Genomic DNA, 17327 nt, shown 5'->3' with positions numbered 1-17327 from the left:
TCATCTCCAACTCTTCATTTTCCTCGGGTGTTTCTCCTCAGGCGATTATCCACCAATTTATCTCCTCAGGTGACAGGCCTCCATCTACTTGCTTTGTGCAATAGGTCACTGGCATCTGCATCTCACAGCTTTCGACACTTCTGTTTCACAGAAATTGGGTCTGCCCTGGGTGTTCCGCCTCCCCCCCTAGTCAGTTAGCCCACAACCAAACAACTAGAATGGCCTTCTCTCCCACAACCACCACCAATACAAATCCAGCGAAAGAGGAGAAGATGTGATATCGTAGAGATCTTTTTGCTGAACTGGAGACCAATTCTAAAGAATTCTTATTTCCAAGGAAACCAACTGTTCCATTTGAAATACTAGTTGATTATTTCAATCCTAACATTGTATTGAGTGAGGCTTACTTCTGAGCAAACCAAGTGTTCCTCCTCCCTCACCGCCCCCCCCCCCCCCAGTAGTCTGGTTTTCAGTTCAGCAAAAAGATCGCTAGGATATTAGTTAGTTGGGGGAAAGATCAAAAGCAACATGAGAAAATATTATTTTACTGAAAAAGTAGTAGATCCTTGGAACAAACTTCCAGCAGATGTGGTTGGTAAATCCACAATAACTGAATTTAAACATGCCTGGGATAAACATAGATCCATCCTAAGATAAAATACAAAAAATAGTATAAGGGCAGACTAGATGGACCAGGAGGTCTTTTTCTGCCATCAGTCTTCTATGTTTCTATGTTTCTATATAACTTCCCCTCTCATTTTGCCTTTTTTATATTGGTTGGTGAGGGGAGAGTAGGCCTTTTTAGCTGATAGGTTCAGGACTAACTCTTGGGGTGAGACACCCAGGAAGGACCCACTTTCTGTGGAAAAGCCGTGTTGAAGGGCAAATGGGTAGAGGTGTGTCACCTGAGGAGATAAGTGGGGGGGGGGGGGTAATCACCTGAGGAGAATGAAAAGTCGAGACGAAAAGTCCTAGACCCGATCTTGGAACTTCTTGAGAACGTCCCCTTGTTGGCATTAATACATAGCAGAGCTAGAAGAAGAAAAATCTTCCTTCTCTGGATTGAACTATACCTCCCATCATCTCCATCCCACAGTGCTTTTGGCTATAGTTAGAGGTCATTGTAGTTGAACATAAGTACAGGTCGTCCTTGACTGAACAACTTCATTTTGTGACCCTTCAGATTTATAACAACACTGAAAAAAGCATCTTGTGGCCTTTTTTTCACCTCCATCAGACATTGGGGGGACACATGTCACATGAACTCCTTTACTGACCTTTGGATCGCCAAAGTCATCGAGGAAGCCAGATTCACTTAACAACCGCATTACTAACTCAACAGCTGCACCGATTTGCTTAACAACGGTGTCAGAGGAAAGTCATAAAATGGGGCAAAATTTGCTTTAACAATAGTCTTGCTTATCAAGAGGAATTTTGGGCTCAATTGTGATTGTAAGTCGAGAACTACATGTTGCGAGGCTAACAAAATCTATTAGCAATAGCATTTAGACTTATATTTCATAGTGCTTTTACAGCCCTCTCTAAGCGGTTTACAGAGTCAGCATATATTACCCTCAACAATCTGGGCCCTCATTTTACCCACCTCGGAAGAATGGAAGGCTGAGTCAACCTTGAGCTGGTGGTGAGATTTGAACTGCTGAACTACAGCTAGCAGTTAGCTGAAGTAGCCTGCAGTACTACATTCTAACCAATGCGCCATCCCAGCTTTATTGTTTTTATTTCATTTTTTTCCCTTCTGATGATCATACTATAAAGTTCCAAACCAAACAAGTAGTCACTAATGAAAAAACTCATAATCCTTATCCAAAATAACCCCCCAATCCCCAGCATAAAAATCTATATATAGAGGTTCATTATTAAATATCATTCCCTCTGTTTAGGTATTCAAGGGCAGCATCTGCAGATCAGATTTTTAAGAGCTCATCATCAACAGAGCAACGTATAATTTTCAACAATTATAGGGAATCAGGTATTTAGATGGCTATGTTTAGCTGTGCCTGTCCCTAGATTACATTGTAGTAAGCTTCCCAAAATTCAGGATGAGATTTCATGTGGATTTGATGCTTCTGGAATGTCGCTACTCATTTTTTTAAAGTTTTGTGTCTTCCTGGCAAGAGAGATTTTTTCCTTTAAAAAGTCTACACGTAGTCCTCAACTTACAACCACAGTTGCACTGAAAAATTTTGTTGGTAAGTGAGACGTTTACTAAGTGAATTTTGCCCCATTTTACGACCCTTCTTCCCACAGTTGTTAAGTGAATCACTGCAGTTATTAAGTCAGTAACATGATGGCTAATTGAATTTGGCTTCGCCATTGACGTTGCTTGCCAGAAGGTCATAAAAGGGGATCACATGACCCCAGGACATCATAACCGTCATAAATATGAGTCAGTTGCCAAGATCTGAATTTTGGACACGTGACCATGGGAATGTTGCAATGGTCATAAATATGAAGAATGGTCATAAGTCACTTTTTTCAGTTCCATTATAACTTTGAACAAACACTAAACCAGAGAAGGTATTCAGTCGGTTTGGGCGAACTGGTAGTAGCAACCTACGGGTGGGCCCAGCTGCCCACCCCAGCAGTATGTTGTCCTATTTGAAGTCACACGCATGCATGTAAGCCACATACACAAGCAAAGGGCATGTATGTAAGGCCACACACATGCATGGAAGGCGCACATGCGACCAAAGTTATTTGTGACTGGTAGGAAAAGTAAGTGACAACCTATACCAGGGGTAGGCAAAGTTGGCTCTTCTATGACTTGTGGACTTCAACTCCCAGAATTCCTGAGCCAATCATGCCAGCTCAGGAATTCTGGGAGTTGAAGTCCACATGTCATAGAAGAGCCAACTTTGTCTATCCCTGTCCTATGCTAACATCTTCTCTTCTCACAAAGCATCCATTATCACTTGGTAACCTGAAGCAGGAAAAAAAATCATATGATAAAATTCTGAATTTATTCCAAGTGGAATTAATAAAATTTCTAAATATTTTATGTAAAGAAAGAAAAAGAGGGGAAGATTTCAATAGATTGTGTTAAACTATGAGCAGAGTAATCCATATTTACCAAGGTTGTACACACACAGAAACATTTAGATTGAGATTAGTAGTTGTAAATAACTACTCAGCCACATACAGATATACTAACTTGAATTAAAGTTTATTTGAGAAATAACATATTCAGATAAACAGTCTAAAGTCATACACACAATAAGTCAGAATAACGATCCAAATATTGCGAAATACATAGTCTTTCTAACCAGTTCCCTTTGTCATGATCGGTAAACAAATATATCAAGCCTAAACACATTTTTGCTGTAATACATAACTAAATACAGAGAGATTGCAGAGCTAACTTAACAGTGAGCAGCCATTAACAGTGAGTAGACAGACAAAGAGAAACAAAGAGGGTGATTCAGAGAAATATGATATGAACTCTAGCTCCCTCTTGTGGCAGTCTGCAACAGCTGCAGCCAATATATTGCCAACCCAACAGTTATGGAGAGTCCTAACAGATTGTTTTTGGTCTGTTCATCTTCTCATTATAGATGGTCGAGCTGCCTTCCATGCTTTCTTGAAATCAGAATTCAGCGAAGAGAACCTGGACTTCTGGATGGCCTGTGAAGATTATCGAAAACTCCGAGGGTGTGACAAACTCCAAGAGAGTGCAAAAAAGATTTTTGACCAATATATCACCATCCAAGCTCCAAAAGAGGTGGGGGGATATTAACGTTTCCTTTGAATTTGTAGATTTGTTTGTGAAATTGGATGGATTTGTTATAGAAACCATTATTCCACATTTGCCGGGGTGGTGCAGTGGTTAGAGTGTAGCATTGCAGGCTACTTCAGCTAACTGCTAGCTGTAGTTCAGCAGTTCAAATCTCACCACCAACTCAAAGTTAACTCAGCCTTCCATCTTTCTGAGGTGGGCAAAATGAGGACCCAGATTGTTGGGGGCAATATGCTGATTCTGTAAACCACTTAGAGAGGGCTGTATATAAGTCTAAATGCTATTGCTATTTTTATTTATCAATAGACATACAGGGAGTGGACAAAAAAATGGAAACACCTTGAAAATCCAGATTTGGAATCCAGATTTGTGAAGCTCCCTTCAAACAATTTTTGTGGAAACTGGGTTCTGTACATGTCTTTTGAGCTCTGCAGTGATTTTAGGACCTGTGGTCTTGCGATCCGCTCTAACAATTCGCTTTAGAGTCCGACGGTATCTCTCAGACAACTTCGACTTTCGACCAGACCTGTGCTTGGCTGAGGACATTTTCCCTTCTCTTTCAAAAGCAGTCATTACTTTTGAGACATTACTTCTTGAAACGCCAAACATTTGGGCACTTTCTGTTACACTAGCACCTGCCATTCGAGCACCAACAATTGGGCCTCTTTGAAAGTCTGAGAGGTCTGCCATTTCTAGAAGGTTATAACCAATTTCCTTAAATTTCTGTAAAAAAAAAAAAGGTAGTTTAAAAAAACATATCAAATAACATAATTTTTTAAAAAAACATTAAAATATGTCAAGTTTTGATTGATTTGAACATGTTCAAACATTATGATGCCAAAAAGTCAAGTGTTTCCATTTTACTGTCCACCCTCTGTATGTTGCAACAGAGTTCATAACAGAACAACAGAGTTTGAAGGGACATTAGAGGTCTTCTACTCCAACTGCCTGCTCAAGCAGGAGCCCCTATACCAGTGGTTCCCAACCTTTTTTTGGCCATGCTCCACCTAAACATCTCTAAAATCCTGATGCCCCCCCCCCCCCCCATGACATATAATTCTTACTATTCAAAAAGTGAAAGTCTAAAAGGCCGTTAGCTTGGTTTAAACAAGGTTTCAATTGCTCCCATTAAAAATCAAATCCCCCCCACCCCTCATGGGGCATGCACCCCACATTCGGAACTACTGCCCTATACTATTTTAGACAAGTGGTGATGCAAATCTCTTCTTTATTTATTTATTTTATTTCTTTATTTATTAGATTTGTATGCTGCCCCTCTCCGAAGACTCGCGGCGGCTCATAGCAACAGAACAATACAAATCCAATAGTTAAAAACAATTTAAAACCCTTAATATAAAAAACAATCATATGTCTCATACAAACCATACGTAAAGCGGGAACGGCCCAGGGGAATCAATTTCCCCATGCCCGACGGCAGAGGTGGGTTTTAAGGAGTTTGCAAAAGGCAAGGAGGGTGGGGACAATCCTAATCTCTGGGGGGGGGGAGTTGATTCCAGAGGATCGGGGCCGCCACAGAGAAGGCTCTTCCCCTGGGTCTCCCCAGACGACATTGTTTTGTCGACGGGACCCAGAGAAGGCCAACTCTGTGGGACCTAACCGCAACTTCTGAAGGGAAGCAATTCCACTGGTTAATTTTTCCCACTGTCAGGAAATTTATCCTTAGTTCTAGGTCAGTGATGGTGAACCTTTTTCGGTTTGTGTGCCAAAAATGGACATGTGTGTGTGATAGCACTCATGCATATGTCCACACCCATTCACCCCCATGCATGTGCACACACCTCTGTGCTGCCCCCTGCACATGTGTACAATTCCCCCGTCCCATGCATGCACACAGGCCCGGCCCAACGGGCAAACCGAAAGTTTAGAAAAGTAGACTTCCGGTTTGCCAGCTGGGCCATTTTTCACACTCCCGGGCTTCAGGAAGCTTCCCTGAAGCCTCCAGAGGGCAAAACGGCCTTCCCCAAGACTGAAAATCATCTGGCACACTGGAGCTAACATAGGGTAATGCCTCGTGTGCCCTCTGATATGGCTCTGCGTGCCACCTGCGGCACACATGCCATAGGTTTGCCATCAGTGTTCTAGGTTGTTTCTCTCCTTAGTTAGTTTCCATCCATTGCTTCTTGTCTGGCCTTCTGGTGCCTTGGAAAACAAGTTGCCTCTCTCTTCTTTGTGGCAGCTCCTGAAATATTGGGACACTGCTATCATGTCACCCCTAGTCCTTCTTTTCACTACTAGACTATGCATACCCAAATTCCTGGACTGTTCTTCATGTTTTAGCCTCCAGCCCCCTAATAAATCTTTGTTGGTCGTCTCTGCATGCCTGCCTAGGTATTGCCGCATACTGTATACAGGCATCTCAAATCTTAGTATTTCATCATTTGAACAGATTTTTTTTCTTATTCCTTTCTTGCAAAGTTTTTATTTCTTTGCATTAATCTAAACAGGCAACTGGCATGTCTGTATCAAACCACACATAACAAATCTTATATATTCATACTGGTGGCCGATCATATTGACCTTGTTTTTTTGTAGTGTTTTATCAAGTTCTGTGTGTCCTTTGGAAAGCTAGAAAGGAAGTGACACCAGTGAAATGAAAGATTCAAAACTATTGTGTGCTTCACAGTGGTATTGTCAACCCTAAAGGGAACCTGGCTGAAGGGTTGTCACGCAATGGCAGGAATTGGGTGGAATAGACAGGGTGTCAGCACTCCAAATAGCATCTGGGAAATAAATCAGATTCCAATCCAATTCTCTTATCCAAGGTTCAATTGATTAACAGAGCCATGTTGGTCACCCCGTTGCCAATCCCGATACTAACTTCCTTCCAGTTCCCCATCCAGGTTAAGGTTCATCCTCCATCCCCACATCCACAAGTTCATCACGAGGACCAGTCCGAGATCAGGGATTTCATCGATCATCTCCTTACATCCGTGGATGCAGAACTAAAGATGACCTTGGGCTCTAAGAAAGGAATTTGTTTTGGCTAGTAACTTTCCCTCTCATGCAACCACCCCTTTCAGTTCCCGTAATACTATTCTATTGTGGCAGGCCAAAGTCCCTTACTCCACATGATGGCTTTCAGCCTGACATGGGGTTTTGTAGCCTGAACAATAAAATTTTCCTGTGGGAATCAAGGACATTTTCACAGGTGGCTGGCCAGAGGAAGAGTAAGTAACCAAGCAGCCTGAGTCTCAGGAGAGATAGCATAAAAATCGAATTAATAAAATAAAATAAACCAGCCAGCATCCCGATTGGATAGCATGACCAGTGACTTGGGGAAAAGGGGAAACTTTTAATCAGGTGAAAACCAAGGGAAAATTCAGAGTTGGCTTTCCTCAGTTGTGTCAATATAATATTTTCATGAAGCTGTTCTTTGAGGAACCTGCCTGCCTCGACGTTTTGTTTTCTATGGATGCATTACTTATGTTGGCAGGTATGATGGAGGAGGTGAATGCATTACTGCAGTTGTTTTTCTGAACCATACCGAGAATCCCTGGGCTCGGCTGTTGTTTTCAAGAGATTAGCAAAGAGGAAGTCTGAGAATGATGCTAAATACTCATAAATAGGCTAAATAGGGTTGTGGAGGCCAGTATGGGGCCCTTTCATTGCACCTCTTTCTCCGACTCTGCTCAGCTAATTTGTGTCACTGAAAGTTGCAGGACATCTAACTGCTTTTCTTAGACTTAGAAGATTGACGGTGGAAAAAGACCTCATGGTCCATCCAGTCTGCCCTTCCACTATTTCCTGGATGCATATACTGTATGTTTATCCCAGGCATGTTTAAATTCAGTTACTGTGGATTTACCAACCATGTCTGCTGGAAGTTTGTTCCAAGCATCTACTACTCTTTCAGTAAAATAATATTTTCTCACGTTGTTTCTGATTCCCCCCCCCCAACTAACCTCATATTGTGGCCCCTTGTTCTTGTGTTCACTTTCCTATTAAAAACACTTTCCTCCTGAACCTTATTTAACCCTTTAACATATTTAAAAGTTTCGATCGTGTCCCCCCTTTTCCTTCTGTCCTCCAGACTATACAGATTGAGTTCATTAAGTCTTTTTTGATAAGTTTTATGCTTAAGACCTTCCACCATTCTTGTAGCCCGTCTTTGGATCCATTCAATTTTATCCATATCTTTTTATAAGTGAGGTCTCCAAAACTGAACACAGTATTCCAAATGTGGTCTCACCAGCGCTCTATACAGCGGGATCATAATCTTATGATTTGTGATTTCAATTTCGGTCCTAAGTCAAGACAGTTGACAAGACAGATCACACATCACACAACTGTGCCTCATTTTACTACCTTTTTTTTTTGCAGCAGTCATTAAGGGAACTTGGCAATCCTGAAGCAAGTACCACAGTTGTCAAGTGAATGTTGTGGTCATTAAGACAACGGATTTTTCACATTGAGGCTTTTTTTAGGGGAAGGGCAGAAACTGGAAGTAAACACCCGTTTCTGACAAAAATGTTATAAATTTTTAAGGATTAAAAGTATGGGAAATAGTAAAGTGAAGTGAAGTGAAAGGAAAGGAAATGAAATGAAAAAAATAAATAAAATAAAATAAAATAAAATAAAATAAAATAATAAAATAAAAATATTGAATTTCTTAAGCCAAGAGTTGTGGATCAGCATTTATGGATTAAAAATCTTTATCTGTAGGTTTCTAAGTTTTGAACTCACAACATCTTAGTTTACAACCCTCAAGGGGACTTTCTTTTTCCTGTTCCTTCCTGCAAATAAGTTTTATTCATGTTTAAACAAATCACAGTTGCAACCACTTTGTACTGGTGTAGATAATCATTTGCATTTAATTGCAGGTGAACCTGGATTCCCAGACCAGAGATGTCACCAATCGGAACATTTTGCTCCCGACCCGTTGTTGCTTTGACCAAGCCCAGAAGAGGATCTTTGGGTTGATGGAGAAAGATTCTTACCCTCGATTTCTTCGCTCTCTTGTCTATCAAGATCTTTTACAGCCTGAAAAAGAGCAGCCGAATGGCCCCTTGTAAAACAGCCGTCTTCGCCCTTCCTCTTCTTTCGAAGGCCACCTTGTTTAGGAGACACCTGGAGACGGCTTTGCCGTTCAGGAGACGGACGAGCCAAAGAAATTTGGGAGAAATGGACCGCCCTTTGCCCTTTTTCTGTTGTGATGGCGAACGTGCCCCATTCAAAAACATTATGGTGGATAAAGATATGGCAGAGATTTGGACTCTTGCACATTTGACGTGGACAAGTGGTTTTCAGGCGTCCTTGGTACTCTCTGAGCTTGTTTATTTTCTTGCAAACCTTTCATTCCCCAAATTAGGTAACATCATCAGTGCTAGTTTAAGTGGCTTTTCTTTTGGACTTCAGTAGAATATTAGAATTCTAGAAGGACAGGCAGAATTCTAGAAGGACAGGCAGAATTCTAGAAGGACAGGCCTGTTTTGTTCAAACCAAACCAACAGAACTGTTTGTCAGGGCCTACACAGCTGGGTGATGCCTGCACTGCTGCTAGGATAATATTTCTCAGGTTGAAAAATGAAATGATTAGTGGCCTGGTGTAGTGATGGCGAACCTATGGCACAGGTTCCACAGGTGGCACATGGAGCCATATCTGCCGGCACACGAGCTGTTGCCTTAGCTCAGCTCCAACGTGCATGTGTGTCCAGTCAGTGATTTTTGGTTCGAACAGAGGCTCTGGGAGGGCGTTTTTGCTTCCAGAGAGCCTCCAGGGAGGCTCTTTTACTCTCCCCCAGTTTCAGGGAAGCCTTTGGAGCCTGGGGAGGGCGAAACACGAGCCTACTGGGCCCACCAGAAGTTGGGAAGGAGGCCATTTCTGGCCTCCAGAGGGACTCCAGGGGGCAAGAGAAGCTGTTTTCGCCCTCCGCAGGCATTGAATTATGGGTGTGGGCATTTGGGCATGTTCTTTCGACACCCGAGGAAAAAATAGGTTCGCCATCACTGGCCTAGTGTATTTATTAAGTCTGTTTCAACTTGGCCTCCTCTGACTGGCAGAAATACTCCAAGGTCTTAAAAGAAGAACGTTTTCCATCCCCCATTGTTATGGAAATAATTTGGGATTGAAGTTGAGACCTTTGCATGTTTGTTGCCCTCAATGTGTGACATGACTGCCTAGGACAGGGATCCCCAACCGGTGGGCCCTGAAGGTAACTGGACTGGTCGAAATGGCCAACGCATGTGTACATGCTCCATTTCAGTGAGCGGCAGGTGGGTGGGTGTGCATACAGTTCATGCAAATGAAGCTGCACATCTGCTTGCCAGCCGCTATTAACAACTGGGGCAAGAAAAGTTATAAAATGAGGCAAGATTCATTTGACTGTCTCACTTAACCACAGACATTTTGGGCTCCATTTTACATAGAAACATAGAAGATTGACGGCAGAAAAAGACTTCATGGTCCATCTAGTCTGCCCTTATACTATTTCTTGTATTTAATCTTAGGATGGATATATGTTTATCCCAGGCATGTTTAAAATCAGTTACTGTGGATTTATCAACCACGTCTGCTGGAAGTTTGTTCCAAGGATCTACTACTCTTTCAGTAAAATAATATTTTCTCACGTTACTTCTGATCTTTCCCCCAACTAACCTCAGATTGTACCCCCTTGTTCTTGTGTTCATTTTCCTATTAAAAACACTTCCCTCCTGAACCTTATTTAACCCTTTAACATTTTAAATGTTTCGATCACGTTCCCCTTTTTCCTTCTGCCCTCCAGACTATACAGATTGAGTTCACTAAGTCTTTCCTGATAAGTTTTATGCTTAAGACCTCCCACCGTTTTTTTAGCCCGTCTTTGGACCCGTTCAATTTTATCCATATCTTTTTGTAGGTGATGTCTCCAGAACTGAACACAGTGTTCCAATTGTGGTCTCACCAGCGCTCTATACAGCGGGATCACAATCTCCCTCTTCCTGCTTGTTGTACCTCTAGCTATGCAGCCAAGCATCCTACTTGCTTTCCCTACTGCCTGGCCGCACTGTTCACCCATATTGAGACTGTCAGAAATCACCACCCCTAAATCCTTCTCTTCTGAAGTTTTTGCTAACACAGAACTGCCAATACAATACAATTCTATGTTTCTATGTAACATGGCTACTTTCCTTCCACAGGAGAGACAGCTGCTGAGTCAAGCAAGAAAAATGCAAACATTGAAAGTTTTGAAATGGCTCCACTTTGGAGTGGGGAAACCAGCGTCGAGCTCCCCAAAGCTAAAAGTTGAAAACCTTGATAAGATTTTGGTCGTAAATAGAGGACTACCTGAATAGAATATTTAAAGTAACACAGACATTTTCATCCTTTACCTGAAAAGGTTGCACAATCTATAGATGTATACTCTATATACCAGTGACGGTGAACCTTTTTCGGCACCAAGTGCCCAAACTGAAATGCATGTGTGCGCACCGGAGCTCCAGAAACCTGAAGTCCAGCTGGCCAGTGCACACATGCACACCGGCCAGCTGGTTTTCGAGTTTCTGGCACGCGCAAAGACCAGCTGACCGACATTCATGCACATGCTGAAAACCAGAAGAGCAGCTGCTGACGGCATGCTCTGTGTGTCACCTCTGGCACATGTGCTGTAGGTTCGCCATCAACGGCAATATACAATGCCAACTTTTTGCACGTTGCTGGTAATATCTTCCCATGGAAATTCTGTCTCCATTCCCTCCCCAAGTTCATATTATGCCCATGTAGAATTTGGTGGGGTGTTTAGTATTAACAATCAACCATTCTTCAAGAAGAAATGGTCGGAATCTCCTAGGGATGCAGTTCATGATTCTTTTCAAATTTCCAAGTGAATAGAAGCTGGAAGCACAATTCTGTTGTAGCTGTAAGGTCTCCCGTAGCTGGGCAAGACCAAAGAATTAAAAATGGTTGAGTAAAGTCTCTTTATTGTTTGGCGTAAATACAGACAACCTTGGAAAGTGTGTTAGGAATTTTCCAGCCTTGTTTGTTATCAGTCTCTCTGAAAATGCTTTTCCTCCTACACTTCTCCTCACCTGGACTGAGTTCCCGATGATGAGATAACGTTTCAACTGACTTACTCGTTGAAATCTTCCACTGAATCCCCAGCATTTACACAACAACTCACAGTGGCCTAGGGATTCTGTGGTCAGCCTTTCTGTATGCGTTTGGACCTCAGACACTTCCTGAAGCACCTAATGGAACAAAAATGGATGGAGGCCTTCCATTATGTAAACTTAACCTATCTTGAAGAAGATCTGAAATTGTTATTCCCTTTTTTTGAGGTTCCTCAAGTCAGGACGCCTGTCAGCATTACAATTAACATCCGAGAAATAAATCAGAGTCCAATCCTTGGCCTTCTTCCAAGTTCCAATTTATTAACAGAGTCATATTGGCCATGAACTGTAGGCAACCAGAAACTAACTTTCCCTACAGTTTTCACCCAGGTTAAAGTTCATCCCTCGTCCCCATACCCACAAGTTCATCACATGGACCACTCTGGTTCTCTCAATGTCCATGATCCTCCCCTGTACTTCCAGCTGGTGCTGAACAAAGGATGACCTTGAATCTCTGGAAAGAATTTGTTGTGGCTAGTATTTTTCCCTCTCATGCAACCACCCCTCCCCAATTCCCACAGTACTATTCTACTTGTGGCAGGCCAAATTCTCCAACTCAAAAGAATGGCTTTGGCCTGACATGCAGCCCCCCCTCTCAAGACAAAGGCCTGTCCTGCAAAAGGAGAAAACAAAAGAACACGGGGTTAATATCATCTTTGACCACCTCTCCCCCTCCTAGAGACCCTTTGGTTTATTTGGGTATTTTTTTGTGGAACTATTTAATTAGTTTGTCATCTTTCACATTCCAACTTTTAATCCAAGTGGCCTCAAAGAAAGGGTATCCCCTCCAATGAATTAAATATTGTAACTGACCTGTAAATATACGGGAATCTAAAATCTTTTTCACTTTATAGTGCATCTCCCCGTATTATTACTGGGTGAGGCAGTGGTTGGATGGGAGGTTCTTATATTGGATACAATTACTGGCTTAAGCAAGCTGCAATGAAATACAGGGTGAATTTTCCCTAGAATTCTAGGTAATGCAAGTGGCACAGAGACTAGGCTTATCACTAGTGTTGGGCAAACCCAATGAAGTTCGGTGTCAGGCCAGCCTTTGAATTCACATATTTACCTGGGGCCTGACAGGTTAATATGTGAATTCAAAGGCTGGCCTGACATTCGGGTTTGGGTTCAGCACCCAAATTTTCAAAAAATTTAAAAAATTATTTTTTAAAAAAAATTTAAAAAGTTTTTCCAAACTTTTGCAAAAATTCGGGTTCGGGTTCAGTATACCGAACTACACAAAGTTCGGTACAAACCCAAACTTTGCAGGTTCGGTTCGCCCAACACTACTTATCACTTTCACTATAGGGAAAGGGCCTAAAAATTTGGGGCCTAGCATTTTGCTAGGCATTCTCAAATTGAATATACAGTATTTGGTTGACAAGAAGACTTTGTCCACTACTCTAAAAGGAGGTTGGAGCCACCAATGTTTGCCAGCTTGCTTCTTGTAGGCTTTTGCCACTTTAACAAGTGCCTTCTTGGTGTCTTCTCACCCTTTTTTTAGCTTCTCCATCCACTCGGTTAGAGACGTTGAGGTGAGGAGTTCCGTAGGTAATTCAGGCATGGGAACAAAATCTTGGCCACTGGTGACCTGGAAAGGGGTTAATCCTGCTATGGACAGCATTGTTATGAGCCACTTCTGCAAAAGGCAGCAGTTCCGCCCAGTTGTCCTGTTGGTAGTCCACATAGCATCCACTATAGCGTTAGCTTTTTCTGCTGCTCTATTAGTGGAAAGATGGAAAACTGAGCTACGTCCTTGTGGAGACCCAATTGCCCAAAGGAACTCCTTCCAGAACTTCGTACTCCATGTAGTCTGTAAATGTGTTTAAGGAACAACTTAGCTAGATGCGTAGCAGATGGTAATGCGGACCAGGCAATAAAGTGAGCTTGTTTGGAGAACAAATCGACAGTCAAAAAAACTGTGTTCCCCTTGCTCTTGGGGAATTCCACTATGAGGTCCATTGCTATTTCCTCCCAGGGCTTGCTGGGATCAGCAGCGTCTTGCAGCAGACCGGGTGGTTTACCTGGCCTGTATTTCCAACTGGCACAAGTGGTGCAACTCTTTACATAGTCCTCCACTTCTGCTTTCATCCTTGGCCATCAGAACTGCCTTCAAGCAAGGTTTTTAGGAACCCAAAATGCCCTCCTAGTTTGGAGTTGTGACTTCCCTGAGGTATCTCTAGTTGGGGACTGACAGGCACATATAGCTTGGTACTTTTCCAAGCCAGTCTTTCTTTCAGGGTTAGGATTTCTTTGTGGCCGTTAAAATCGGTCGTTGGGCAAGGCTGCCTTCAGTTTGCCCCTCCCCCCCACCTCTTTGGCTCCATTGGTTGGGCCTCCTGGATTGGCCCCTTGTGAGGAAAGGTGCTGCTTTCTCACCTTCTGCCTTTTGTCTTGGGGAAGAGAAAATGAGCAGGTAGATCTTCTCCTCCCTCTGGCTGTCATATTGGGGGTTTGGGGATAAAGGGTTGGCTAGGAGATTCTTCCCAGCTGGAATGTGCTTCAGTTTGAAACTGAAAGGTCTAAAGTATTGTGCCCAATGCACTTGCTTTGGAGACAGCTTGTATGGAGTCTTTAAAGCTTTGAGGTTTTTAAGATCAATCCACACCTTGAAATGAATCCCCCCCCCCCAAGAATTGTCTCCAAGTTAATAGCACTAGACGGGCTGCAAAGGCTTTTTTCTTCCAAATCGCCCACCATTGTTCAGTGGGGTTGTCCCTTCCCATTGTCTTGCAACAATACAGCTGCAACTGCCACATTGCTGGGCTCTGACTGGATCATGAATTTGCACTCTGGATCCGGGTGTTGCAGGATGGGCTCTTTTGCAAGAAGTCTCTTGAGCCTCTCAAATGCTTTTTGGCATTCCATAAGACATCTGATTGGTTGGGATGGTTTGGGCTTGGCAGGGCATGGTCCCATTTTTATCAGCTCTGTCGGAGGCAAACCACTTCAGCAAAAGCTGGGATGAATTGCCTGTAGAAGTTAGCAAAGCCTAAAAGCCTTTGAAGTTGTTTGCATGTGAGGAGTGGTTGCCAATAATTTGTTGTGGCTAGTATTTTTACCTCTCATGCAACCACCCCTCCCCAATTCCCACAGTGATATTCTACTTATGGCAGGCCACAATCTCTGACTCAAAATGATTGCTTCGGCCTGACACCACCTTCTTCTCTTTCAAGATTTGATAAACTTGCTGCTTCACAATCCGTGTCTCTTTTGTCTGTCCGATAAAAATGAATAGTGTTCTGCCATTTTAGCTAAGCAGAAGAAACATTTGCATCTCTGTTCATAAAGAAGTACTGCAGCAACAGCTGGAACAGTGGTGTTATTTGTTCTTTGAAAGTCCTGTCTTCTACTAGGACCTAATTTGTAAGAACTGCTGAGGACTAATTCTAGTTCTTTAGCTGGACTCATCTCCCACCTAGATGAATAGTAATTGGCAAGAAGGATAGCTGAGCCAGTCGGAACAGGTTAAGCAAGCACTGTAATGATGGACCTCTTCCATTAATAGACAATTTGATTAAAGGACCTCATCAGCCTTCCCAGATAAGGTATGCCAGAAACAACTGGATGAGCTATTTATTGCAAAGCTAGTGAAGAGTCTTGGTGGCCACAGTGGTTAGAGTGTAGTACTGCAAGCTAGTTCCGCTGATCACTGACTGCCAACAATTTGGCAATCAAATCTCACCAGGCTCAAGGTTGACTCAGCCTTCCAGCCTTCCAAGTTTGGTAAAATGAGGACCCAAATGGCTGGAAGCAATATGCCCCTGTCAGGCCCAAAGTATTATGTGAAGTTAGAATTTTTTGGCCTGACACAGTTAGCAGCAATAAGGAAATGGGAGGGGTGAGAGAGAGAGAGAGAGAGAGAGAGAGAGAGAGAGAGAGAGAGAGAGAGATTGATACGAATACACATTCCTTTACCCAGAGTCCGAGGTCAACTGAATAAATGAGGAAGCCAGTAATCCCTGCACTGGATTGGTCCACATGATTGCATTTGTGGGTGCACGGATGTGAAATAAACTTTAACCTGGATGGGAACAGAAGGGTAGTTCAGTGTTGGAATGAATTCCACGAATCCAAAATGGCCATGTTAATAAATCCGAACCTTGTGTGAGAGCACAAGAGTGGAATGTGATTTATTTCTCAGATGCTATTTGGTTCGCTGATAGCGAATTCCAACATTGAATTACCCTTCAGTTCCCAGGTGTGGATAAATCTGGTGCAGGGATTACAGGCTTCTTCATTTATTCAGTTGACCTTGGACTCTGCGTAAAAGAATGTATGTTGGTATCAATCTCTCTCTCTCACACACACACACACGTTTCCTTATCGCTGCTTACTGTGTCAGGCCAAAAACCTCTAACTTCACATAATACTTTGGGCCTGACACCGCTTAGAGAGGGTTGTAAAGTACTGTGAAGCGGTATATCAATCTATATACTATTGCTATTGCTATGGTTAACAGAATCTTGCAAGTCTGAAAACACACACCTCCTGGTCCCTCTCCTTTACAGGCCTGTGTTGTGGTCCGCCTGTGGTTTATTTATTGTTAGAGTTGAAAGGGACCATAAAGGCCATCATGTTCAACCTCCTGCCCAAGCAGGAACCCTATAGCACATCAGTCAAGTGGCAGTTCAATCTTCTCTTTAAAATGTCCAGAGTGTTGGAGTTCACAATGTTCGCTGGTAGGTTGTTCTATTGGTTGATCTCTCTGACCATCAGGAAGTTCCTCCTTATCTCCATATTGAATCTCTCCTTGGTCAGCTTCCAGCCTTTGTTCGTCGTCCGGCCCTCTGGTGCCCTGGAGAATAAAGTGATCCCCTCCTCTCTGTGACATCCCCTCGTATACTTGTAGACTGCTATCACGTCCGCTCTGGCTCTCCTTTTCTCTAGGCTATCCATGCCCAGTTCCCTCAGTCTCTCTTCATAAGTCTTGGTTTCCAGTCCCTTAATCATCTTGGTTGCTCTTTTTTGCACCTTCTCCAGAGTTTCAATGTCTCTTTTGAAGTGTGGTGACCAGAACTGAATACAGTACTCGGGGTGTGGTCGGACCAGGACATAGTAGAGTGGTATTAAGACTTCCCTGGTCTTGGAGTGTATTCCCCTGTTGATGCAGCTTAGGATTGTGTTGGCTTTTTTAGCTGCTGCTGCTGCACATTGTTGGCTCATGTTGGTGGAGCTGGCAACAGATTCAGACAATGAGAAGGTTAGGGAGGAACATGGGCCAGTCCTAAAGCTGGGGAAGGCTCGGAGGAGGGTTCTGCAACAGAGACAGAGCAGGCCAAGGCTGTCTGGCAGTTATCAGTGAGGCAGAGGAACAGCTGGAGCCTGTCCCAAGTGGGTGTATGTGCAGAGCTGCAGGAAGAAAAGAACAGCTAAGAAATCAGATTCAACTTGGGGGTAAAGCCATAGGTAGACAATGAATGGCCCCTCCCATAGGAAATAAAAGAGGAGAAAAAGGGGAGTG

General features: G+C 43.0%; 1 protein-coding gene across 4 annotated transcripts in view; it reads left to right on the top strand.

The window, feature by feature from the left end:
- Positions 1-11663, top strand: part of LOC139160143 (regulator of G-protein signaling 2-like) — a 55740-nt gene extending 44077 nt beyond the window's left edge. For 3 of the 4 annotated variants that reach the window (XM_070737720.1, XM_070737719.1, XM_070737721.1), the window contains 2 exons: positions 3573-3739; positions 8596-11663. In XM_070737720.1, the coding sequence (XP_070593821.1) occupies positions 3573-3739; positions 8596-8787 (359 nt within the window). In that variant the 3' untranslated portion in view covers positions 8788-11663. The remainder of the gene's footprint in view (positions 1-3572; positions 3740-8595) is intronic. The other variant, XR_011557887.1, reaches the window with a different exon arrangement.
- The last annotated feature ends 5664 nt before the right edge of the window (positions 11664-17327 follow it).

The sequence above is a fragment of the Erythrolamprus reginae genome, chromosome 2 (genome assembly GCF_031021105.1).
Source record: "Erythrolamprus reginae isolate rEryReg1 chromosome 2, rEryReg1.hap1, whole genome shotgun sequence".
NCBI classification, from domain to species: Eukaryota; Metazoa; Chordata; class Lepidosauria; order Squamata; family Dipsadidae; genus Erythrolamprus; species Erythrolamprus reginae.
This window is presented reverse-complemented; position numbering and strand designations above follow the sequence as displayed.